The following is a 26,901-nucleotide window of genomic DNA, read 5'->3' on the forward strand; positions in this document are numbered from 1 at the left end:
CCACGGCTATGCAGTTATCGCAGTCAAAAATATAATAACGGTCACCGAACACTATTTGAAATCGCGATTCTCGCGGTGGTATAGCGGTGATAGTGTTTTTTTATATCATATAGAAGACAAAACTTCATAAATGGTCCCTATGGTTTCACAAGATTTGAAGTTTAGTCCCTAACTTTAAAAAACCTTACGGATGGTCCCAATGGTTTTAAAACTTTTAATGTTTAGTCCTTGTGGCTAACTCCGTCAGTATTTGTCCGTTAAGTAAATGGTATTTTCGTCATTTCACTACTCAGGGATATGAGGTTTTCTATTATTATTATTTTTTTTAAATGAAATTTAATCTCTCTCTCTCTCTCTCTTATTAGCTTCGATCAGCTCTCTCTCACACAGAGACACAAATCGATAACTTATCGTCTACCACGAATTTCAGGATTAGGGTTTTTGTTTTTGTTAATTTGGGGGTTTTAGTAATTTAGTATCAGTAGTAGCAGATTGATCAACCTAGGTTTGTAGGTAAGGTGTTTGTGGAAATTACTCAATCCGAGTAGAAGTGTTTTTCAGTGTTGTTTTGATTTGGTTGTAATATAGTTTAGCATTCAGATAAAGTGGCGAAGATGAGTTTGGGAACAACGGGGGATGACTCGGGAACGGAAATACATCTCCCATCTGACATTGATTGGGAGATGCTTGATAAATTAAAGTTCTTTTTCCTAGGTGCTGCCTTATTCTCTGGTGTCTTCGGGATGTTGTATCCCATCATGGTGTTGAAAACGAGAAAACAAGTCCTTGTAAAAGACATGTCATGCTTGAAGCTAATGGGTAGAGGTTTTTACAGGGGTTTTGGGACATCGTTAATGGGTACTATTTGTTGGATTAGTGTCTAAGTCCATAACTATTTTGGTATTTACTTGACCCGATTGTGAGCATGGTCCTTTTGGGTTGCCTTCACACTGGTGACTAGACAGGATGACAGTTGAGGAGAGAGGTTGATTAGGGCATAAATATGATTTATTTATTATATTATATGATTAATATAATAATTTGGAATCATATTGTTAATTAGTATTTAATCAGAAATTAATTAGGAATTAATTTCGGGATTAAAGGAATTAATTAAAAGTATAGGGGCTGTTTTGTAATTATTTGATAGTTGAGACTTTGGGCTATTGGATCACTTTTATTAAGGCTTGAACGAAAATCCTAGAAGGATCTAGGAGTTTTCGTCCAAGGGCTTAAGGAAAGGAGTCCATGGACTTGCTTAGGCCCTAAGCTAAGGGATTAGGGTTTCCACCTTGAAACCCTAGCTAGCCTCAAGTATAAATAGCACCCTAAGGCACTAGAATTCGTCCAAGCCTTGGGAAACCCTAAAAGGGATGAATTTTAGGGCAAGATATCCTTCTCTCCTCTCTCCCATATTCATCCTTTCACCTAGTGTGTTTGTGAGCCATTAGAGGTACTACACTTGTGGTACTTGCTTTCAAGAGCTAAGGAAATTCAAGGAACTAGTTGTTATTACTACATAACAACAAAAGGTATGTATTCTATTCTTCCATGTCAATTTCGAAAATAGTAGATGCATGCTAGGGTTCTTTTGTGTTCATAAAGTTGTATAACTAATAGTGAAAACATAGATCCAACTCTAGGGTTGCATGCACACATAGGATTGTTTGTATAAAACCCATCAGTGGTATCAGAGCCATTGGTTTTTGTTTTCAATTAGCTTTATTCAAATGTATGAACTTGACATATTAGGGTTTATGGCTAATAAACCCTGGAGGCTTGATTTTCGAAATTAGGGTTTCTAAACCCTAGATTTCGAAATTTTTGGTAAGATTTCCTAAACCTTTTTTCTTTGGCCCCAAGATTTCGATTTTAGGGTTGTCTAACCCTAGAATTTCGAAATTGCCTCTTTCCCCATGATTAGATCCTAAATTTTAGGGATTTGGATATTGCCATATCTTGTAATTATCCTTTAAATGTTTAAATTTGGTAATTAAAGATTTTGAATATCCCATCCCATAATTTCGAATTCTAGGGGATTTAAGGGATTAGGTTAAATTAATTGTTTAATTTAAGAGATATCCTTACCAAAGTAAAAGATAATTGTCAAATTAATTAGATAATCATTTCTTTATGTGATAAACTTGATTTATTTGAATTATTTGATAGATTATCTTGCAAGAAATTGAATTAGGTCATATTAAGATAATTACTAATTACTTGGTTAATTATTATTAATAATTTGATCTAGAATGTTCTTGCTTATGTTTTGAAAAGTTTCAAAACTTACCCTCAAGTTTTGGAATTTAAAAGTTGATTAAAAGTTTAATTTTGAAATGTTAAATTCTAAAACCCTCGTATTTTGAATAAGTTCAAATTACACCCTTATGGTTTTGGAAAGTTAATAAAACCACCTAGTATTTTAAAAGTATAAAATACACCCTATACTATATATGTAACATTAAAAGTCTAATATTATATATATGAGTAAAAGTCAGTCTTACCGTTAGTAGGCCTCATTCACGAAGCTGGTCTATAAGGGGTGTTTAAGGAAATTGCCTATAAAATGGCGATTGAATGGGTATCCACTCTTACCCACCGCACTCTTGACTAGTGGAGGGTCGTTAGCCGAACAGGTAGGATAGGACAGAAACCTTCCATTATAAGTATAATGAAGTACAAAGTAACTAAATGCTTTTACAAATTCCCAAATCTTAGTTACTCTAGGATAAAATGTGAAAGTGATGCTAATCCATGGAATTACACTTTGTGCCCCTGTCAATCGTTGGTGGAGCGCGTGTGGTTAACCGGCACACTAATTTGGGATTGACATTGGCGACAAAGGGTGGCTCGATGTTTTATCATAGATCAATGGAGCGTGTGTGGCTAACCGGCACATTGATTAGGTGATGAAGACATTGAGTGCACCATGTTGGTTCGCATGGTTATTCACAAACTTGTTTGCGATCCTCGGCATCCCAGTCGCAAAATTTGAAGTGCATATCGAGATTTAAACATGCCATTGAAAGGTTCAATGAATCTCAAAAGATCTAGGAGTTTTCAATTCATTTAAAACTTAAATTTCTTTTTCGTTTTTCATGGTGGGAATTGGTAAATCGTCATTTACCTACCTTCAAATATTCTGCAACTAGATTACGGCATCCCTCTTCTAGGTTGTAGAGTATTGTGTTGGATCCTAGCCTTGATGTTTCATTTGGGTGTCACATCAAGGATTCTAATCAACTTAACTTGGATTTTCTCCCGTTTTGTAGATGTCAAAGTATGACAACTATGGTCTTTCCAAATCCCTTGGAACAAGCTTTCCAAATGAAGATGACGTTCCACGATACGATCAAGGAAATGAGAGTCATGCTTCACTTCCTCCACCTCCTCCAATTATTCTCCCTAACCCACAAGTTCAAAGGTTTGAAAAGTTCAAGCTCACTCAAGCCCTATTGGCAAGTAAACACGAAGATGGGAAACCTGTGTGTGCACACATCTTAGAGATGAAGTCACACATTGATAGGTTAAGGATGATGGGTGTCGATATCTCAGAAATGTTGGCTGTTGACTGGGTTCTTCAGTCACTTCCTGAATCATATAGTGAGTTCGTTAGAGAGTACTATATGATGGACCATGACGTGACCCTCATTGATTTGACCTATTTGCTTATAGCTGCTGAATCAGAAATGATTTGGCGTGCTAATCGAGTAAATTTTTCTGGCAAATCAAACTCTCAAACTTCAATGGAAATTGAAAATAGTGACATTGGAAATCCAGAAAAGGTAAATTCTGAGATAGTTCCTTGTGCCATTTCAAAAGAGTCCATCTGCTTCTACTGTCAAGAGAAGGGGCATTGGAGACAAAGCTGCCCTTTTTACCTGAGAGATCTAAGAGATGGGAGAGTCAAGACGTATGGCTCTACTTCAGGTAAAATCCAATAACTAACTCTATAAGTTCCTATTCTTTGATTTTCAATACATGATGTGATAAGATTACATTTTGATGTTTTGTAGGATCGAAGAAAAGAGAGGAAGCTTAAGGGAAGAAGTAAGCTGAATCTGATCGTGAAGAAATGGATTTCGATCGCATTGCTTGAAGATCGGATTTTTGAGCTACTACTTTAGAGTTAGAATAGATTGCTTAGAAATTGAAATAGCATAGTTTTCATTTGAATTGCATTGTAAGGACAAGTTTTTCCGCAATAGAATGAATTTTGATTTCGTCCTATTTATTTATCCTTGCAATGGCATATGTGAAAATGGATGTTTATGTATTTCTAATTTTAGCAATGTTGAATTGGATGTGATTCTTGATTATGTTATTTGTGAAATGTCGAGGATTTGCCAAATAAAGGAAGATTCTCATCACCCAAGTTTCAATTGGACAGAAACTTGGAATCATACAACTTGGTTGCGTGATGAATGAGAAACTTCATATTTTGGAAATTAGACTAATTCTTTGGCAAAGTGTCAAGAGAAGGACCAGGAGATCGAGTACACTAGGTTGTGCGTTGATCAAGTCCACCACAAGAGTGATAAAGATATTCATCATGATTTACTAAAGGTTAGTAAATATGATTATACTTATAAGATTAAGTATAATTCTGAGTTGATTGAAAGAGTTTAAATCAATAGCAGAACGAATAAGAAGAATCAAGTAGGCAGAAAGATAAAAGTTTCTCTATTCTAAGAAGAAGGGAGAGTACCTTTTATTGTGTTTTATGATAAGTCTTAATGATTAAGAACCATATCTCAATTGATCCTCTAAGTGAGTCTTAGTGCAATTGCATGTCTAAGAAGAGGAATCAAGAATTGTAGAAATGGTTAAATCAAGAAGTCAATCATACTTCGTTCCAATATCAAGTCTTAGAGTCAAGATTCTGACATGAGTGACAAGTCTTAAGTAGGTTTATAACACTCGACAAATGTGGAATTTGGAAAAGTTTTCTTATTCTTGCACATTTGAAATTGGTAAGTTGTGATGTCTTGGATAAGACAAAGACCAACCAGGACCAATTGTGTGAAGTGTTGAACTTGACAAAAGGCTACACTAACTCTTGAATATTTGTTTGTCAAGAAATGATTCTTGACAAGAGAATCTTATATGTCAAGGAGTCAGTGGGAGTCTTAATGGTCTTGAAAAGTTTCAAGAACAAATCAAGAGTAAACCTAGTTGATCATCACTAGCACACGACTTGAGGTTTAAAGCCTATCGTGGATGACATACTCTTTTTCTGTGCCATTCCAATTGAGTTAATTATGCGTGTGAGTTATATGAGTTCTCATTTGAATGCATAAAGACAAAGCACCTCGATCAATGGAAAGTACATTGATATGAAAGGGTGAGTTGCTTGGAAGACATGGTGGGCATTCATGTTACCATGAGGCAAGAAATCAAGATTGAACAAGTTCAGTCCATAATGTTTTGGATTTGTCGCAAACTTTCGTTTTGACAAATTCACATGGATAGGAACACATACATCATAAAATCTAAGTGTCATAAGGTTTTCCTCCTTCATGAAAATGATTGTGAGGAAATGCTTTCACTAAGAGAGATTTTAAGAAGATAGCAATTGTGAAAATTGTATTCTCAAATTCGATTATGATTACGGCATCCCTTTTCATAGTTCGAATTGTGAGATTTGGCAATTGATCTGAACATTTGGGACTTAGTAACATAAATTCTGAATTGTTTAGACACACATGTGAGCTATCTAAGGCAAAGGTGTATGAGCTTAAAAAGCTTAGATAAAGGCTTATCAAAGCATTAGGTATTAGAAATATGAACTTAAGGAATTCAATAAGCATTGTTTTCTAGAAGTCCAATTGTTTTCTGAATACATGTCAAAGCTAGTGGGAGCATAAGTGTTATGCTGGTAAGAAAATAATCACCATGTTAGTGGGAGCATGATTATTATGGTAAGTATTGCAAGTTAGCAATATTAATTATAGAAAACAAAGATTCACTTTGCAAAGTTGCAAGGGTTGAAAAGTTGTTTTGCTATAATTAAGGGAGAGAATATTATACTTCGTTTCAAAACTATAAAGCTTAGATCGAGAAATGTTAATAAATTTAGTCAAGGATACATAGTGCATTCTCAAAATTCGATTATGATTACGGCATCCCTCTTCATAGTTCGAATTGCGGGAACATGGCACATAAAATATTATGGCAGAAGGCTGATAAAGTATCACGTCTTTATATGAGACATTATGCATCGTGTCTAATACGCTTCGGGTATGGGACCGATTGCATATGTTATAATATTTGACCATTCTAAATTTTCCAAATGCCTAGGGCATTAAGAGGGAAAAAGGACTAGAATCGGTTTTGACTAAAATAATTAAACAACTATCAAAGGACGGTCTGAGGTTCACTGAGGATTTGTCGCTTGTGAGTAGTTGGAAGTATAGTATTGGATGGACTATATTGACATTATTATGAATAGATAAGATTCTATTAAGAATAAGTTGTCATATAGCAAATATGGAAATGTTTCCATTAATGGGAGTTGGATATTAAGACTCTATGTAGATTAGAAACTTTTATGCAAAAGGATGTTCAAAGGAATGTACTTTGAGTGAGAGACATCACATCTATAAAATTGTTTTGTAACAATTTCTGATAGAGAACTTAGTAATTTCATTAGCCGGGTCTTGGTGACTTTTGTGCTATGACATTACGAAAGAATCATTGCATAAAGTGTTAGAATCTGACATATTCTAAAAGTGGCAAGAATTTGGTATTCTTATACTAATAATAAAAAAAAATTGGGGATTGTGAAATGAGTTTCATTGGGAAAGTTGTTCAATTGATCTATTTCACAAAGTATGGACCATAGGAAACCAAAGTGTGCATGCTTGGAGCATGGGACAATTGTGGTTATAATTCGAGTAATAAGTTGATTGTCTGAAACAGTAAACAATGAATAATGAGTAATCAATATGGTGTTTAAATAAAAGTGTTTTTATTTACGCTCAAAAGTTTTGGGGCCATATAGGATTAATATTATTATTGCGTTTCACTTTGCATGTTTTGACTTCCAGAATAACTAGGTTATTCAAACATCCACAGTCGGTCATACGTTGGAAGTAGGTATGAAGGAAGACTGTCATGAATCTGTCTGTAGATTGTCTAAAGTGTTTAGACATAGCACAAGTTTGCTGCAGAGTTCATGAGTGCTTTGATAAGATTAGAGTATTGGATTAAACCCACGCTCATTTGAATCACTTCATGGTTTTATCACGAGTGATTGGTGAGACGATAACATTGTATATTCTTGAAACCGAGACGTGTTAGTTGTTATTTGCTGGTCGGTTGCACATTGACAATAAGTAAACGTACCAGTAACTTGGTGTTATAAAACTTATTGTTGTGTGTGATTCGATTAGTAGGTGCAAGCAAGCATTTGAGTCGAAGTTTATCCATTCCTTTTACCCAAGGTGGGATAAAAGCGATATCTGTGGGCCCCTCGATGATTTACTGATGACAAAGGAAAGTGCTCGGCCGGGCCAGGACTGATTTAATTTGTTCAATTATTTTGGTATTTACTTGACCCGATTGTGAGCATGGTCCTTTTGGGTTAGTGTCTAAGTCCATAACTATTTTGGTATTTACTTGACCCGATTGTGAGCATGGTCCTTTTGGGTTGCCTTCACACTGGTGACTAGACAGGATGACAGTTGAGGAGAGAGGTTGATTAGGGCATAAATATGATTTATTTATTATATTATATGATTAATATAATAATTTGGAATCATATTGTTAATTAGTATTTAATCAGAAATTAATTAGGAATTAATTTCGGGATTAAAGGAATTAATTAAAAGTACAGGGGCTGTTTTGTAATTATTTGATAGTTGAGACTTTGGGCTATTGGATCACTTTTATTAAGGCTTGAACGAAAATCCTAGAAGGATCTAGGAGTTTTCGTCCAAGGGCTTAAGGAAAGGAGTCCATGGACTTGCTTAGGCCCTAAGCTAAGGGATTAGGGTTTCCACCTTGAAACCCTAGCTAGCCTCAAGTATAAATAGCACCCTAAGGCACTAGAATTCGTCCAAGCCTTGGGAAACCCTAAAAGGGACGAATTTTAGGGCAAGATATCCTTCTCTCCTCTCTCCCATATTCATCCTTTCACCTAGTGTGTTTGTGAGCCATTAGAGGTACTACACTTGTGGTACTTGCTTTCAAGAGCTAAGGAAATTCAAGGAACTAGTTGTTATTACTACATAACAACAAAAGGTATGTATTCTATTCTTCCATGTCAATTTCGAAAATAGTAGATGCATGCTAGGGTTCTTTTGTGTTCATAAAGTTGTATAACTAATAGTGAAAACATAGATCCAACTCTAGGGTTGCATGCACACATAGGATTGTTTGTATAAAACCCATCACTATTCCCGCCAGAGCTCTTTACATGGGGGCATTGGAGATGACCAAGAGTAATGTCGGTTGTGTGTTACTGTGAAAATGGGGTTTTCAGAGGCAAAAGTAGTTGACATTGCGAATGATGCAGCTGGGTTAAGTGCAGCCATGGTTGCTCAAATGGTTTGGACACCAATTGATGTTGTGAGTTGTAACGCCCGTGTTTCTGGGCTAAGCATTAGTATAGTGATGTAATAGTCAGGGTCAACCATTTTAAACTCATTTTAAAGTAATAAAGATGAATTACTTGAATATTATGTGAATTATGTGCTTTTGTGTGTTTATTACTTGTTTATAATAATATAACAAATAAAGGAAAAAATAAGCGTCAAAAATAAAGTGTTAGATAGACCCGATATCTATGAAGAAAGTTGTAGTGGTCGTGACAAGGATTCCGGAGATATAAAGAACGCCGAAATCCGAGTTATAACGAAGACGTTATGGTCTGTCGAAGTTTCGCGACAGAACCGGCACGACACTGCGTGACGTAAATAGTGAATTTATGATAGAGGACTTTTTAGCCCTAGTGATCTAAACGAAAGTTGTAATGTTTTTTAAACCGAGAGCGTACATAAAAAGAACGCCCAAATGTCACTTCGTATGAGGAAATGTCGAAAACGGAGCTCTTATGCGAAAGTTATGAATTTTAGAAGTCGGAGTGGGAAATCTCAAAGCTGGGTGCGAGGGGTACGCCCAGCATACCTTCGGACGCCCTGCGTACCGAAGTACGCCCCGCATATTGACTTTTTCCTTGGTCCGCATTGAGCCACAATGACCCAGCCATCTTCGGATGTGTGTCGTACAACCTCGGAGTATGCCCAACGTACTCGGAACTACGCCCAGCGTAGTGCGAGCCCTCACGGCTATAAAAGGGGACCGAGGGCCAGCCGATTTCTTCATTCTTTTCTCACTACTTTCTCTCACTACTTCCTCTCTATAGCCCCTAAAACCCCCGTAAAGCCTAGGAAAAACCCCTAGCCCCCGAAGGAAGCCCCGGAGAGCCCGAAGGCTCCAAGAAAAAGAGTTTTTCGGTTTAAAACTCTGCCCGCGCGGAGCCCGGTTTTCAAGCAAACTTCCCGATTTCGTCAAAGAAGATTATTTTAAGAAGCGAAGTGTTGTCCGAATCACTCCTTATCATGTGAGTGTATAGTCACTTTCATCTTACACATAGATATGAAGTATTTTATATAAATTACGTGTTATGTGTATAAATATATGTGATGGGTTTAAGGTACAACAAATAAACTAGAAAACAATTCCTAAGTTCACATGCAACCTACTTTGGATCTATGTTTTAACTATTGAACATACAACTTTGAATTGCAAAACTAGAACCCTAGAGGAGAGAGGCTAATTTCGAAATTAACAAACTAGGGTTTAGGGTTTACATACCTTTCAATTGTTATAGCAAACAATTGATATTCCCTTGATCTTGATCTTGATCTTCTTGGAAGCTTTAGCACCACAAGTGTAATGCCTCTAATGGAATCACACCCAATGACTAGCAAGAAGGAAAGTAGAAGAAGAGAGAGGGGAGGGAGTATGCAATTTCGGCCAAGGTATTCTTCCAAAGAATGAGTACCCTAAAATGTGAGCCAGGAGGCTCCTTAAATAGTTGAGGGAACTAGGGTTTAGGGAAAACCCTAGTTATCCTTTGCTTAGGGCCTAAGCAAGACCCAAGGCCTTATCTTGGACCCCTTGGACGAATTCTCTAGGGTTTCCCTTAGGGTTTTCGTCCACCCCCTTCCAAGGGAGTTCTGGATCCTTCCATTCAACTATCAGTTAATTGCAAACTAGTCCCTGCACTTTATAATTAATTCTTTTAACCCCAAAATCAATTCTGATTAATTTCTGGCTAACAATTAATTAAACATAATGATTTCTAATTAATATATTAATCCATTAACATATTAATAAATCATTTATATATATATATATATTAATTTATTAATCTTATAAATTAATATCTCTCCTTTCATAATTTCCTTGTCCAGTTGCTAGGTTGAGGGCAACCCAAAAGGACTGTGCTGCTATCAATTCAAGTACATACCAATTATAGTTATGGGCTTAGACACCTAATCCAACAATATGTTGTCTGAGATGTTTGTTGGATGAAATATTTGATCTTTCTCCTTCAGATCTAGATTTTTCCTTCGGATCTAAACTTTTTCTTTTTAGATCTAAGACTTTTCTTCAGATCTGAATGGTATATGTATTTTTTGTCAGATCTAACCCTTTTCTTTTAGATCTGAACTTTTTCCTTCAGATCTATACTTTCTCACTTCAGATCTAAACTTTTCAGATCTAAATTGTATATGTATGTTTTATACCTTGAGATCTATGTTGTATGAAAGATTTAAACTTTGTTTTCCAGATCTGAATTGTATATGTGTTTTATAACTACAAATGTGTTGGGTAAAACATGGGTAGACAAAATAGTTGGTGTGTGATGAAATGAAATGATGAGAGGCCTCGATGTTGACGTTGATCCACTCATCTAGCGGAGTATGGATGACGACCACAGACTTTTCTAGGAAGTCCAGTGGAACGCTAGCAGGCTCGCAACCTGTAGGTGTTTGTGAACGATGTGTTCACCAGTGTACTCCATCCCCCCATGGTTGCCTTACGAACACTTATGGCTGAGGAATCCCCTTAGCAGTAGTGTCCATCCCGATGAAATTCCTTAGGATAAGTCCCTTATGATAGATGCTTTAGGGACGTAAGGTGAGGATAACGGGAACGGGTAATCGGGTTTAATGATTGTTGAAAATAATAAACTTATTTATTGTGGGTTAAAAACCTTATATGCTCACCAGGCTCCTCAGCCTGACCCACTTAGTTTCTTGTATTACAGGTAGTGGCAAAAGCATAGTAGGATGACTTGACGAGAGATTATGGATTTTAGGCCAGTAGAAAATAAATTGAATATTGTAAGGCCTATGTTGTTTTGGGGCCAGATTGTGTTTAGTGGTCTATGATGTTTTTGTTTTATGCTTATGATCTGTATCGATGATTGACATCCCGAGTTTTTGTAGGATTTCTAGACTTAAACTTAGAATGCTAATCGATGATCTTGAGATGAGTGTCTTCCATATTTTAGACACGCGCACTAGTTTATTTTAGGAAAGATGCCTAAAATGTGCTTATGTGCTAAATGATTTATGTTTTCCTTTTGTGCTATTATTTGTTCGGATCTATGGTTTGTTGCCAACCGAAGTGGCAAGAACCCGAAGTGGATAAAGATCTAAATTCACCTAATTTGGTGTATAGATCGAAATGGCAAGAACCCGAAGTGGAGCTGGAAACACAAATGGAAACAGGAATTAGCTGCCTCGTCCCGAAGTGATTGAGCAGGTGCCGATAGTCGAAGTTGCACCTGAGCCAGTCACAATGGCTGGAGTTCAAGCCATGATTCGGGCTATGATGGCTGAACAGAGGGAAGAGATGAGACAACTGTTGCTGAATAACAGAAATGAACCTTCAATGCTTGTTGAACAACCAGAACTGAAGGACGGGGAGTCTGAAGAAGGGAATAACAGTCGCACTGTCAGTCAAATGGAACCCCCAGTGGTGAGAAGGAATGACCCGGAGAGGGAAATCGACCGAGATGGACGTATGTATAAGAACTTTTTGGGTGCCAAACCACCAAGTCTTTCCGGAAGCCCGAAACCAGTGGAAATTATGGACTGGATCTCCGAAATGGAGATGGTATTTGAAAGCTGCAACTGTAGCGATAAGCAGAAAACCGTCTTTGCGGTTCGACAACAGAAGACCGGAGTCTTGAGCTAGTGGAAATTGTTGGCGGATACGATGCCACGAGGAGAAGCTTTGAAGATGTCTTGGGAAGCGTTCCTGGAGCAGTTGAAGATGCAGTACTGCTTCGAGATAGATTTGATCGATCTAAACAATGAGTTCCAAAACTTGAAGAAAAGGAAAATGAGCATTGATGACTATGCTACTGCGTTTACCGAGAAGATGAAGTTATTTCCATACCTGGTGCCGACTGAGCTCGCCAAGATAGAAAATTTTGCTAACGGTTTGCCATCAGAATTTGGCCCAACAGTCAAAATGACAAGCACGCTGAAGGCAGTCGTTAGAGCAGCCAAGAATGTTGAGACCCAGTTAAAAGAAAGGGGTATGGCGAGAACTGAGGTGGGTGAGAAGAGGAAGTTCGAGGGATCTTCGAGATCCAACAAGGAAAGTAAATCCTCGAAGTCAGGTTCAAGAGGAGGAGGAGGCGAAGCGAAATGGTGCGAAAAGTGCAAAAAGAAACATCATGGGAAGTGTGACGGGGAGGTCACTTGCTTTAAATGTGGGAAGCCTGGGCACTATGCCAACGAGTGCACGTTCAACAAGAAAGTTTGTTATGGTTGTAATGAGGAAGGGCACCTCTTGAGGGACTGCCCGAAGAAGAAGGAGGCAGCAAGGCCTAATGTCCCACCGAAGCTAAAAGCCAGAGCTTTCCAGATGACACTCGAAGCCGTAAAGGAAGCAGTAGACGTCGCTTCAGGTACCTTTCTTGTAAATGGATTGTCTGCCAATATATTGTTTGATTCTGGAGCAAATTACTCCTTTATATCACATAAATTTGGTGGAAGACTAGCATTGCCTATAGAAAAACTTGATGATGCCCTAGTTGTAGAAGTTGTCAGTGGCAAATTCATACCTGTTAGCGATTGCATTAGGAATATCATCATCGACTTGAACGGAAACGAATTCCACGAGGAGTTGTTGCCTATTGAGCTGAATGGTTTCAATATCGTACTGGGAATGGATTGGCTTAGCGTTAAAGATGCCGAGATACTGTGCAAGAAGAAGATAGTGAGAGTGAACCCGCCTAGGAAAGAGTCATTTGTGGTGTATGGGGACAAACGTAGAGTGAATTTTGGAATCATTTCCCAAATGAAAGCCAGAAAATGTTTGTCCAAAGGTTGCTCATCATACTTGGCATTTGTGATCGATGTTAAGAAGGAGAAAAAGGAAATGCAAAATATATCAGTTGTGTGAGATTATCCGGAAGTCTTTCCCGAGGATCTTCCTGGATTGCCCCCTGATAGACAAGTAGAGTTTCGAATAGACTTGTTACCAGGAACGACACCAATAGCAAAAGCACCATACCGATTAGCACCGACGGAGATGAAAGAGCTTATGACGCAAATTCAGGAGTTGTTGGACAACGGTTTCATTAGACCTAGTTCATCACCCTGGGGATCTCAGGTGTTATTTGTGAAAAATAAGGATGGAAGCATGAGAATGTGCATAGACTACAGAGAGCTGAACAAGGCAACCGTGAAGAACAAGTACCCATTTTCGAGGATTGATGACATGTTCGATCAGCTGCAAGGTTCGAGTTATTTCTCGAAGATCGATCTTAGGTCAGGATATCATCAGCTGAAGGTGCGAGAACAAGATATTGAGAAAACCGCGTTCAGAACAAGATACGGACACAATGAGTTCTTGGTTATGTTGTTTGGACTAACCAATGCTCCAGCAGCATTCATGGATTTGATGAACAGGATTTGTAAACCATTCCTTGATAAATCTGTGATAGTGTTCATAGATGACATTCTGGTTTACTCAAAAAGCGAGCAGGAGCATGGAAAGCATCTACGAGAGGTGCTAGAAGTTTTGAAGAGGGAGAATTTGTATGCAAAGTTCTCCAAATGTGATTTTTGGATTCGAGAAGTCCAATTCTTGGGTCATGTGGTTAACGAAGAAGGGATCATGGTTGACTCAGCAAAGATCGAAGCTGTGATGAAGTGGGAATGACCGAAAAGTCCCACGGAGATTTGAAGCTTTCTGGGATTAGCTGGATATTACCGAAGGTTTATACAAGGCTTTTCTTCGATAGCTGCTCCATTGACAGCTTTGACCCATAAGGGAGCTACTTATACTTGGAGTGAGAAGCACGAGGAAGCATTCGAGAAGTTAAAGAAAAAGTTGTGTGAAGCACTGATTCTTTCTCTGCCCGATGGAGTTGAAGACTTTGCAGTTTATAGCGATGCATCTGGAATTAGGTTAGGTTGTGTTCTGACCCAAAGGGATAAGGTGATAGCATATGCATCGAGATAATTGAAAGAACACGAAAAAAACTACCCCACTCATGATCTGGAGTTAGCGGCGGTAGTATTTGCACTAAAGATATGGAGGCATTATCTTTACGGCACGAAGTGCAAGCTTTTCACGGATCATAAGAGTCTTCAGTATCTCTTTGATCAAAAAGAGTTGAATATGAGGCAACGACACTGGCTAGAGTTGCTTAAGGATTACGATTGCAAAATACTTTACCACCCTGGTAAAGCAAATGTCGTAGCCGATGCTTTAAGCCGAAAAGTGAGCCTTGAAAGGAGAAGGCCAAGAGCGTTAAGAATTGAAGTTGTCTCAACAATTGTGGAAAGCATTAAGAAAGCTCAAGAAGAAGATTCAGAGAAAAATGACCGAAAAAAAGAGTGTTTGGGAAAAACGCTGGTGTTCGGTACGAACAATCAAGGGTTAAAGGTATTCCAAGATAGGATTTGGGTACCTAAGACGGGAGGAATAAGAGATCTTTTGATGGAAGAAGCTCATAAGACCATGTACTCGATTCATCACGGCAGCACAAAAATGTATAGGGATCTGAAACCCTACTACTGGTGGCCGACGATGAAGCTCGATGTTGCAAAGTATGTGGCCGAGTGTGTGACATGTGCGAGAGTTAAGGCACAACATCAGAAACCGTATATGAGTTTAGAACCTTTACCTATTCCCATGGGTAAATGGGAAGACATTACTATGGATTTTGTCACTAAACTGCCCAGTAAAGGACAGTCACGACATGATTTGGGTGGTCGTTGATCGGTTCACTAAGAGTGCACACTTCATAGCAGCCAATGAAAGATGGTCTATGGATGTCACACCCCCGAACCAGACGGTGGAAACGTCCGAGGGCTCGTGTGACTTAAATTGAAATATATCACAATGAATATACATGAAACATAACATAAACATTACCATGCATTAATACATTACAACCGCCATTGTTCACATCTAGTACATTGTTTACGTTACATAATCCAAAACATAAATTGTTTATCAATTGACAACACACAAAAGACGTTCAGAAACACGCTTGATAATTCTTCATTCTAACGGTTACCTGAGAACACAAGTTATTTTGAAAACGGTCAACATATATAATGTTGGTGAGTTCATAAGCAAGTTTGATGTAGAAACGTTTTGTATTATTTGTAAAACCCAGAAAATCCGATATTTTCTTAAACAAAAACTGTTTACGAAAAAGGTGTGATGATCCATAAGTATACGTGTATATGATTTCAAAACATGTAAAAATGAAATGCCTTTCATAATAGTTTCTTGTATTATAGTTGTTGTAAGTAAAAGTGAATAAGGTTGTTCCCCTGGAAAACCGATGTTTTCCGACATAAATGGTATGATAGTTTTGTATTATTGTATCGCCACCGCATATGAATATGATTTCCCATGATTACTTAGATGATAATGGATCTCTATGTGAGTCGTTATAACCATGCATAATAATGACTAATTCGCCTGTCTTGGCCAAGTCTAACTGTAGCGAACAGCTCAGGTGTGGGGGAGTCACCCCCGTATAGATCTATACACAAACTCTCGCTCTCCCTCCAGGAGACTTTGATTATAACTACAGACTACGACCGACACTTATTGGTGTCACCCGTTATTTCTCACTAAATCCAAAAGAATTTGAATAACATTGTTTTACGATCTGATTTATGTTTACTTGAATAAAGGTAAGCCTAACAGACGAAGAGAAGAGGACTACGGGGGCCCACTATCTTTGTATGTTATTACAGGCTGTCAAGTATGATATGGACACGTTATAGCCCATTAAGCGTATTATAAAGGTTTAGGGTCTTATTAGCAATGCAAATGGACCATTAAGGCCCAATAGCATATTAAAGCTGATAAAGACCCACTAGGTATGTAATTGGGTCACCGGAAGCCCAATAAACATGTTTGAATATATTGGGCTCAATAATCATGATATTGGACCACAAAGGCCCAATAGCACTAATAGAAGATGTTTGAGCCCAACCATTGAATCATCTATAATTTATTGATCCTAAGTTCGTAATGTAGGTATTTCTTGTAATTTCGATGTTTATTCGAAGTATTAAAATGTTTTGACGTTTGATTTATAACGAAGCTTGGTTATACGTATATATATATATATATATATATATATATATATATATATATATATATATATATATATATATATAACTATGCATTATAAACTTAATATTTTTAACCCAATGATTTAATATTCGTCTAATTGGCCCAAAAACATTTAGTTTGACCATTTCAGCCCCTTTATCTATAAAAATGCCACTTTTAGTCCCGTTTTATGAAAATTGACATTTTTGGTCCTTAAACTGTTTTTCTTGATATTTTAGACCCAAACTTTATTTAAATAATAATTTCAGCCCAAAACTATTGTATTTTCCATTTCCAGCCCTTAGTTAAAAAAACGTTTACTCTTTTGGCTCAATTTTCGTAAGTTTTACAATTTTGACCCCAAAGTCAAAAACTTTGCATTTTTAGTCCAATTTTGCATCAAAGTCACTTTCAGCCCTTAAAACAGTTTTATTCACGTTTTAAACTCATAGTTTGTTAACTTTTCCATTTCAGCCCCTCAAATACTTCATTTTTCGCAACTTTGGGCCCAAAACTCGTGAGGCCCAAATTTAAAGCCCATTAAGCTAAAATTTACGTTTTAGACCCCTAGACAAGTTTTATTTTCACAAAAGTTAGATTTCTATGTAAATAATACCATTTTGTCCTTATAAAACCGAAAATATCATATTTTACCCAAACTTTGATTATTTTTGCAAAAATGACACTTTTAAGGATTTTGACTTTGTTTTCACTTCTTAAGCCTAAAGATCCTTAGATCCTTGAAGTAAGTTGTTTATTATGTACATTGTTTATGTATTCTTCACACTTTAACCATAGATTTCAAGATTTAGCAAATAACATCATATTTTCACAACATAAACCAAAGAAATCACATATAACAAGCATACACACATAGATCAACACATAGTACTTGTATTCTCCACCAAAAACAAGTAAAAACCGAAAACAAGGGGGTATGAACTCACCTTGCTTAGTTGCTCACGGTTTTAAAAAAAGAAATGGAAGAAGATGGTGTTGTTTTTGGCCCTAACAAGCTCGTTGAAAAGACCTCGAATTTGAAGAGTTCTATGGAGTATGATCAAGAATTTAAGGTTGTAAGAAGAGTGATTAAGTGTAGAAGGAAAACATGTTTGCAAGATCTTACCACTAGTATATAACTTGAAGTAATTTTTGGATGAAATTCTTCTTGAAGCCCTTATGATTCTCGATAATTTGGAGGGAGGATGAAGATGTTCTTGAGAGAGTTTGAAGTAAATTGAAATGGTGGTGTGTGTGCGTGGGTAGCCTCGGTCGAGAAGAAGAAGAGAGAAGAGGGAAGAGAAATAGATGAAGTGATATGTGCATGGGGAGGAGAGAAGTCTTGCATGGAAATCCAAAATGTAAAAATGATGTGTCTTGCCCTCATAATTCTACATTTCCCTTTTTTTTATATCATTTGGGCCGAGATGGGCTAAAGAGAGAGGGAAGGAAAATCACTTTGGCTCATTCTTGGCTTTGCTCGAAAACACAAGGTCCAATAAGAGGTTTTCGGCCAATTGGGCCCTTAGGGTGGTTCACGGCCCAATTTAGCATAATAGAATAGGTTTGTGGCCCATCAGGTCTAATTAGATTAGTCATGGCACAATAAGGCTTATTGGAGTAGTTTATTCCATTTTAGGCCCAATATGGCCCAAAATGTTAAATCTCATGAAGGTGGGTTGAATTAGAGCCCAATTAAGAGTTCTAAGCCCAAACTAGTCAAATTGGAGACTTATTGGTCCATTAGGCCCAATAAGAAAATCCTAGTCCATATAGGACTTAAACCGGGATTTTTAGGGTTTCCAATCTTTTTTTGACTATTTGAAGTGTTTATATAGAGTGTTTGATGGAATTTTGGTGTCATTGAATAAACATCATGCATACTTTCAAGTTTTAGTTATAAATGTTATCATTGTTAATGTTTACAAAAGCATTAGAATTCCTAGTTGTGACAATGGATAAGCTCGCCAATGCTTACATGAAGGAGGTAGTAAGACTTCACGGTGTTCCTTTAACGATCGTATCAGATCGTGACAGTCGTTTCACATCAAGATTTTGGATAAGCCTACAAGAGGAATGGGGTACAAAATTGTGTTTAAGTACAGCTTACCATCCGCAGACCGATGGTCAGAGTGAAAGAACTATTCAAACACTTGAAGATATGCTAAGAGCATGTACCCTGGAATTCCAAGGTAACTGGAATGAACACTTACCTCTGGTAGAGTTTTCCTACAACAATAGTTACCATTCGAGCATTAAGATGGCACCTTATCAAGCCTTATATGGATAAAAGTGTCATACGCCGTCTTGTTGGCTTGAAGCCGGAAAAAAGCAGTTTATGGGCCCCGAGATAGTCCATCAGACTGCTGAAAAGCTGAAAGTGATTAGGGAAACGATGTTAGTAGCTCAGGATCGTCAAAAGAGCTATGCTGACAAGAAGAGGCGACCAGTGACATTCAAAGTTGGGGATTCAGTTTTGCTCAAAGTCTCACCGTGGAAGGGACTTATAAGATTTGGGAAACGAGGAAAGTTGAGTCCAAGGTTTATTGGACCGTTCAAAGTTCTTCAAAGGATTGGGAACCAAGCTTACAAACTCGAACTACCAGAAGAACTAGATGGTATTCATAACACATTCCATGTGTGTTATTTGAGGAAATTTACGGTAGAAGTTCTCGACATAATTCCAATCTCAGATTTAAGGATGGATGAGAATAAGAGGCTAATCGAAGAGCCCGAGGCAATCGTTGACCGTAAGACTAAGAAGTTGCGACGCAAGATGGTCGACTTACTGCTTGTGCGATGGAAACATTCGAATGGGCCGAATCTCACCTGGGAAACAGAGAGTGACATGATGAGTCGCTACCCACATTTGTTTGTTGATGCATGATTCCAGGACGGAATCATCCTAAGGGGGAGAGAATTGTAACGCCCGTGTTTCTGGGCTAAGCATTAGTATAGTGATGTAATAGTCAGGGTCAACCATTGTAACTCGTTTTAAAGTAATAAAGATGAATTACTTGAATATTACGTGAATTATGTGCTTTTGTGTGCTTATTACTTGTTTATAATAATATAATAAATAAAGGATAAAAATAAGCGTCAAAAATAAAGTGTTAGATAAACCCGATATCTATGAAGAAAGTTGTAGTGGTCGTGACAAGGATTCCGAAGATATAAAGAATGCCGAAATCCGAGTTATAATGAAGAAGTTATGGCATGTCGAAATTTCACGACAGAACCGGCACGACACAGCGTGACGTAAATAGTGAATTTACGATAGAGGACTTTTTATCCCTAGCGATATAAATGAAAGTTGTAGTGTTTTTTAAACAGGGAGCGTACATAAAAAGAACGCCCAAATCTGACTTTGTATGAGGAAGTTATGATTTTTCTAAGTTTCGGATTGGCAGTGCACAGCCCGAAGTTCAAATATTAGATCGAGCAGTTTTTAGCTAACACAACCTACACGAGAATCGAAGATCTCGTCAATAGGAGCTCAACGATAAAAAGACAGACGAAAACGGAGTCCGTATGTAGAAGTTATGAGTTTTACACGGTCGTTTAACGGTGTAATCTTCTCATACTATTAAATTTAAAATCGGTCGAGAATTAACCGACAAAGTCTAAACGAAAGTTATAGAGTACGGTCTCACCTACGTGTGGATATAAAGAACATCAAAAACGGAGCACGCATGCGAAAGTTATGAATTTTAGAAGTCGGAGTGGGAAATCTCGAAGCTGGGTGCGAGGGGTACGCTTACGCCCCGCGTATTGACTTTTTCCTCGGTCCGCATTGAGCCACGATGACCCATCCATCTTCGGACACGTGTCGTACGACCTCGGAGTACGCCCAACGTAGTGCAAGCCCTCACGGCTATAAAAGGGGGCCGAGGGCCAGCCGATTTCTTCACTCTTTTCTCACTAGTTTCTCTCACTACTTCCTCTATAGCCCCTAAAACCCTCTTAAAGCCTAGGAAAACCCCCTAGCCCTCGAAGGAAGCCCCGGAGAGCCCGAAGGCTCCAAGAAAAAGAGTTTTTCGGTTTGAAACTCTGCCCGTGCGGAGCCCGGTTTTCAAGCAAACTTCCCGGTTTCGTCAAAGAATATTATTTTAAGAAGCGAAGTGTTGTCCGAATCACTCCTTATCATGTGAGTGTATAGTCACTTTCATCTTACACATAGATATGAAGTATTTTATATAAATTACGTGCTATGTATATAAATATATGTTGTCTGAGATGTTTGCTGGATGAAAGATCTGAACTTTCTCCTTCAGATCTAGATTTTTCCCTCGGATCTAAACTTTTTCTTTTTAGATCTAAGACTTTTCTTCAGATCTGAATGGTATATATATTTTTTTGTCAGATCTAACCCTTTTCTTTCAGATCTGAACTTTTTCCTTCAGATCTAGACTTTCTCACTTCAGATCTAAGCTTTTCAAATCTAAATTGTATATGTATGTTTTATACCTTGAGATCTATGATGTATGAAAGATTTAAAATTTGTTTTCCAGATCTGAATTGTATATGTGTTTTATAACTACAAATGTGTTGGGTAAAACATGGGTAGACAAAATAGTTGGTGTATGATGAAATGAAATGATGAGAGGCCTCGATGTTGACGTTGATCCAGTTATCTAGCGGAGTATGGATGACTACCACGGACTTTTCCAGGAAGTTCAGTGGAACGCTAGCAGGCTCGCAACCTGTAGGTGTTTGTGAACGATGTGTTCACCGGTGTACTTCATCCCCCCCATGGTTGCCTTACGAACACTTATGGCTGAGGAATCCCCTTAGCAGTAGTGTCCATCCCGATGAAATTCCTAAGGATAGGTCCCTTATGATAGATGCTTTAGGGACGTAAGGTGAGGATAACGGGAACGGGTAATCGGGTTTAATGATTGTTGAAAATAATAAACTTATTTATTGTGGGTTGAAAACCCTATATGCTCACCAGGCTCCCCAGCCTGACCCACTCAGTTTCTTGTATTACAGGTAGTGGCAAAAGCATAGTTGGATGACTTGACGAGAGATTATGGATTTTAGGCCAGTAGAAAATAAATTGAATATTGTAAGGCCTATGTTGTTTTGGGGCCAGATTGTGTTTTGTGGTCTATGATGTTTTTGGTTTATGCTTATGATCTGTATCGATGATTGACATCCCGAGTTTTTGTAATGTAATGAAAATACATTTCTTTAAAAAATGTTTCGATAAATTTTTATTATATTTTGTTTTGGGAACAAATTTCGCAACACTTTTTTTAAGAAGTTACTCTGATTTTTATTAAAAAGCATAAACGAAATTGGTCTTTTTCGGCCGTAAAAATGGGGATGTCACATGAGTCTATATTGTGAGCCATAGACTAATGGTTCAAGGTGGACATGGTGCACATATTAGATACAATGGTGGAATTGATGCATTTAGGAAGATCATTCAAACTGATGGTGTTCAAGGGTTATAAAGAGGATTTGGGATTTCAATCCTGCATATGCTCCATCAAATGCAGTCTGGTGGGTGGCTTACTTCATGGCTCATCGTGCTGTGTGGGGTGGGGTTGGTTGTTACTATTTGAAGAAAGAGGGAATAGTGGCGGCGGCGGTGGCGGTTTTACACCAGATTCTAAGGCGGTGGTGGCGGTACAGGTGGCAAGTGCCGCCATGGCTAGTGGGTTTTCGGCAGTGGTGACAATGCCATTGGATACAATCAAGACAAGGCTGCAAGTTTTAGATGGTGATTTTTTCCATTTTTTAAATAATAATAATAGAAAACCTCATAAATGGTCCCTGCGTAGTGAAACGACGAAAATGTCATTTACTTAACAGACAAATACTGACGGAGTTAGTCGTAAGGACTAAACATTAAAAGTTTTGAAACCACAGGGACCATCCGTGAGGTTTTTTAAAATTAAGGACTAAATTTCAGATTTTGTGAAACCATAGGACCATTTATGAAGTTTTGTCTATATAGAATTTATATTTTGTAGAATTTATATATATTAGAGTATTAATCAGAAAAACATGCTTCAAAGTTCAAGTCAATCCGGTTAGTCAGTTAATCAGTAAATCATACTTCACATATTATAATTAGTTGATCATACTTCACATGCCGGTTACCAATGTCACGGTTAATCATACTTTAACACAATCAACAATAAAACATAAACAACACTTAGCATTTTATCATACTTCAACACAATCACAGTTAGCAAATAAAATGATTAAACAATTTGACAGTTAATCATACTGTAGTACTTCAAGTCTTCAACATAATTAGCAAGACAACACATACATGGTTCCAATGGAAGTTATCATAGTCACATAATCACAATTTATTCGATGGAATGGCACAAAAGTTTTTTTTTTTTGGGTTAAGAAAAAACAATTTTAATCAATGGAACTGCTCAAAAAAACGTTTTCTTTATGTAAAAAAGCCCAAAAATGGAATTGATTCAAATAGCAATTATAGCGCCGCTGTAGCGGTGATTATAATCGCGGTAAATCGCGGCGCTAATATCGCTACCGCTATTTTGAAAATCACGGTTCTTTACCTCCGTAAACGCTATCGCCGACTGCATAGCTCCACGGGTTATAATAAAGTCATTGTAGCCTTGTGGATCATGTAATTCCATTGGATTTTGGAATTAGAACGTGGCAATCGGTTTGAATTCGCCGTTTTTTTATATTCCATCACTATGAGTTAATGTAGAATTATGTGCTTACAATGTGATTATGTGTATATGTCTTTTTGTTGATCCATACTTCATGTATTCATTAAAATAGTCGATGTTGGGTCCTTTTTGCACTTGTATAGCATCCTCATGGTTAATTCACGTGTCTTTTAATTCCATGCTTGAAATACGCTTGAGTAATTATGTGTTTGATCTTGAATCTGAATCCCATTGCCTTTTTTTCGTTATTTGTCCTTCGATACCAAAAATATGTGGTGCTACTTAGTGTGATACGGGCTATTGGTAAGTGGCCAATAGCCCAAGACTAAGGACTTACAGGAGTAATAAGGGAAGGGGAGTTCAGGTGAGTCAATGAGGGGTATTATGGTCAACAGCCCTAGGAGGGCAAGTGAGACTAGCATGATACCATTGTTGACAGCCCTGGAAGTCAAGTCAAGTCGGGTGAGACATTAGTGATACCAAGGTCGACAACCCCACAGCACGGGTGAGACATTCGGTATATGACAATTACCTTTTTTATGTAAATTCATGTATTTTTTATGATTGTACCCTTGTTGATTTTTGTATGTATATATAATGTACATTTTCCACTCAATTCCATATGAACTCACTAAGCTTTTACCTTATCCTTTTAGTGGTTAACATTTTTTTTCAGGAAAGGTTGTTAAAGATAAAGAGAAGGTTTGTTAGTTGAATGGTGGAGGATCAAGTTCAAGTAGATCTTTTGGTATATATATTTAGATATAGCTTTTGGGGTTGTTAGCGTGTGGTTATGTATGTATTTTCCAGGTAGATTATGTCCCTGAAGACTTTAAACTAGATATTTTTGGTTATAAAGTCGAGGTTTTGTAGTGTAAAATTTATATCCATATTTTGGGGTTTACAACATGGATTAAGTTAATGTTTATTCGGTAATGATAGTTTGGTAACCATGGTGTTACAGCAAAGAGATAATAGGATCAAATGCATTCATAACTAACAATAGATATGAACCTGTCAAAACCGAAACCGATCCTGGCTACAAAAAGTTGCCTAATGTCAACATACATCAGTGAAAAGATTAAGAAGGGTACATAGAAGAATTCATAAAAGAATGAAAATATCATTTAATATCACAAGGATTATGTAAAAATTAGTTGGAGTGAAAGTTATATAGACATGTTATCTAGTTACAAAAATCACCTCCCAAAGCATCTCAGAATTGAAGAGGTAATTGCAGAAGTGAAGAATTTCAAGCCAGCTGATCCTCCAGGAAAGTAAGAAATTGCATAATATGACAATGAGATGACCTGGCAGAAAAGTTGGAAATATCATGAGCATAAAATAAGGCTATAAACAATAGAACAAAATATAGAAATTGTACAAGAATACAGAAGTTGGATTTAGTACCTGTAAAATAGAGAAGAAGACAGAAAGAACATAACTGTGAAGCACCATTGAAACATAAATGGTGCCCAACATGCTGCCAATAAACCCCAATGTAATAGGGAGTCTCTGAAACAAGAAGGAATAAGAAGTGAAATATGAACATCCCAACAAATTAATTAAGTTTTCAATTTTAGAGAAGAAAAAACTTTAACAAATGGTTGAATTACCTCTTTAGATGTCATATGTGCAAACTGAGTTCTATATCCTTTGAGGGCAAAAAAGGAAGCGATTATGAGGGCACATCCAATAGTGAAACATATAGCAAACTTCTGAGGAACAAGCACCATGACTGGTAGAAACACAGTGATAGCAATGAAGACAAGAAAGATCCCAACAGCAAGAAGTATGCCAAATGTCATAAAGGACTTTCCAGTTGGGACATTGCTGGTGGCAGACTGCAAGCTTCCAGGTATATCTCTTACTCCCTTTGAAACTCTATAACAAGTTGAAACAGAGAGTAAATTCATTTTCATGCTTCATGAAAATAACGTATTTCAGATCTACATATTTGTCTTATCATCTTCTTACTTATTTCAGTTTCTAAAGGCACAGAAACATGCTTCAACCTAATTGTCATTTTGTTCTACCCTTAAGCTCTAATCCACAGTAATAACTCTTTCAACCCCAAAAAGACTCTGATCGTCTAAATAAGCTATCAGATGCTGATGAACCCCAACCCCTAACAAAGAAAACAAGAGGCCTGAAGTCCAATTTGACCAGGAAAAATGTGGAAATGTGCAATTATCTAACAAAGAAATCCCCCTTATGTGCATTGGTTGTGGTAATGCCCCTTGACATGAACTTGCTTGTGTGCAGCTTTAGCTTCAACTTTAATCCTAAAGCATCACCCCTACAATTCGAAGGCATTGAAAATGATCTAACTTTTTCAATCTATGACTATTCTTGTTGTGCCTTCACTTTTTGGGTCAAATAATGCAATCTCCTGTTTTGATATTTCATACAAATTCGCTAAACCCTAAAGAGATCGAATTTGTTGTGCATTTATATGTGTAGTTCTTATATGACAATTATCCAAAGTTAATCATATCAATTATCATTTCTCAGATCCAATGAACTTAGCCTAAATTACCATTGTTAGGTTTTAATACATAACATCTCCCATGATCAAGAAAGATGCAGGCAACCAGCTGAAACTAAACTGATTCAAAGAGATAATGAAGTCTAGATCCAATGTACAAAATCAAAGTAGGTCACAATAAACGACTTACACGTTGAAAGTGCCGGAAACCTTATCCCTAACTGCGGCTTCGAGATCGAAACCGAGGTTGGAAGAATCTAGATCTTGGTTAGATTGTGAAGATGATGCGTAAGCGTTCCAATCAGCAAGAAGAGAAGGAGGCTGCTTTAGCAGATCGCTGTTCGTCTGGCTCGGGCCTCCTGTGAACCACGATTGCGCCGTTTTATGCATAATCGTTTCTTGTCTGTAGAACTCCCAACTACTTCCAGTTACTGTCAGCCGGAGATTTGCTTGAGAAACTCTTTGTGATTTACGGTGCCGGAGATCCGCTCAAATTATCGATCAACGTGGATTGTACCAGCTTTTGCTCGACAGGTGAACTAGGAAGGGTTCTTTTTTGCTGAATGCGCGAGTGGCATGTTATCATTAAATGATCATTTTTAATGATGATTTAACTATTTTTAAGTTTAAAAGGCATCAAATTTTTAACTTTGTGTTAATTTAGTCATTTAAATTTTAGTTTGATCACGTCACATAACTTTTAGATTTGTGCTCATTTAGTCACCTAACTTTTAAAATTGTGTTCATTTAGTCACTAAACTTTTTAAAAGTTAGGTGACTAAATGTGACCTTTTAAAACTTAAAAAGAGTTAAGTGACCAAATGAGCACAAAACCAAAAGTTAAGCGATCAAAAATGACCTAAACCTTAAATAAATTGTTATTTTTGTATATGTTCACATTTTATATTTTTATTCATATACAATCTTAATCTTTTACATGATTTATCATTATATTTTTTTATATTATATATGATTACACTGTATTATGGTATTTCTTTCTACCCAATACTATCTACTCTCATTATTATTGTCAATCTCTCATTGCCACTATCCACCTACAATTAGGGTTGTAAACGAATCGAACGAACACGAATGGGAGTTTATTCATGTTCGTTCGTTTTGAGTTAG

The 26,901-nt window shown here is 37.3% G+C and overlaps 1 protein-coding gene and 1 pseudogene across 1 annotated transcript; one reads left to right on the forward strand and one right to left on the reverse strand.

The window, feature by feature from the left end:
• The first annotated feature begins 361 nt into the window (after nucleotides 1–361).
• On the forward strand, nucleotides 362–24,158 carry LOC145127381 (uncharacterized; annotated as a pseudogene).
• Nucleotides 24,159–24,270: 112 nt separating this feature from the next.
• On the reverse strand, nucleotides 24,271–26,357 carry LOC145123556 (protein transport protein sft2-like). The gene is made up of 4 exons (XM_079058762.1): nucleotides 25,964–26,357; nucleotides 24,902–25,169; nucleotides 24,696–24,800; nucleotides 24,271–24,595 (listed from the first exon to the last, which is right to left on the reverse strand). The coding sequence occupies exons 1-4, from the start codon at nucleotides 26,161–26,163 to the stop codon at nucleotides 24,485–24,487; spliced, it is 684 nt and encodes a 227-aa protein (XP_078914888.1). The 5' UTR covers nucleotides 26,164–26,357; the 3' UTR covers nucleotides 24,271–24,484.
• Between the last annotated feature and the right edge of the window lie 544 nt (nucleotides 26,358–26,901).

This window comes from Lactuca virosa, chromosome 7, assembly GCF_052849685.1.
Source record: "Lactuca virosa cultivar CGN04683 chromosome 7, Lactuca_virosa_CGN04683_v6, whole genome shotgun sequence".
NCBI classification, from domain to species: domain Eukaryota; kingdom Viridiplantae; phylum Streptophyta; class Magnoliopsida; order Asterales; family Asteraceae; genus Lactuca; species Lactuca virosa.

What these genes read in the sequence shown, in the direction of transcription:
- LOC145123556 (XM_079058762.1), bottom strand. Translation starts at nt 26,163, where the DNA reads ATGCATAAAACGGCGCAATCGTGGTTCACAGGAGGCCCGAGCCAGACG. An exon ending in GTTTCCGGCACTTTCAACGT is followed by an intron (nt 25,170 to 25,963) that starts GTAAGTCGTTTA and finishes AACTTGTTATAG; the next exon opens with AGTTTCAAAGGGAGTAAGAG. An exon ending in TCTTCTTCTCTATTTTACAG is followed by an intron (nt 24,596 to 24,695) that starts GTACTAAATCCA and finishes CTTTTCTGCCAG; the next exon opens with GTCATCTCATTGTCATATTA.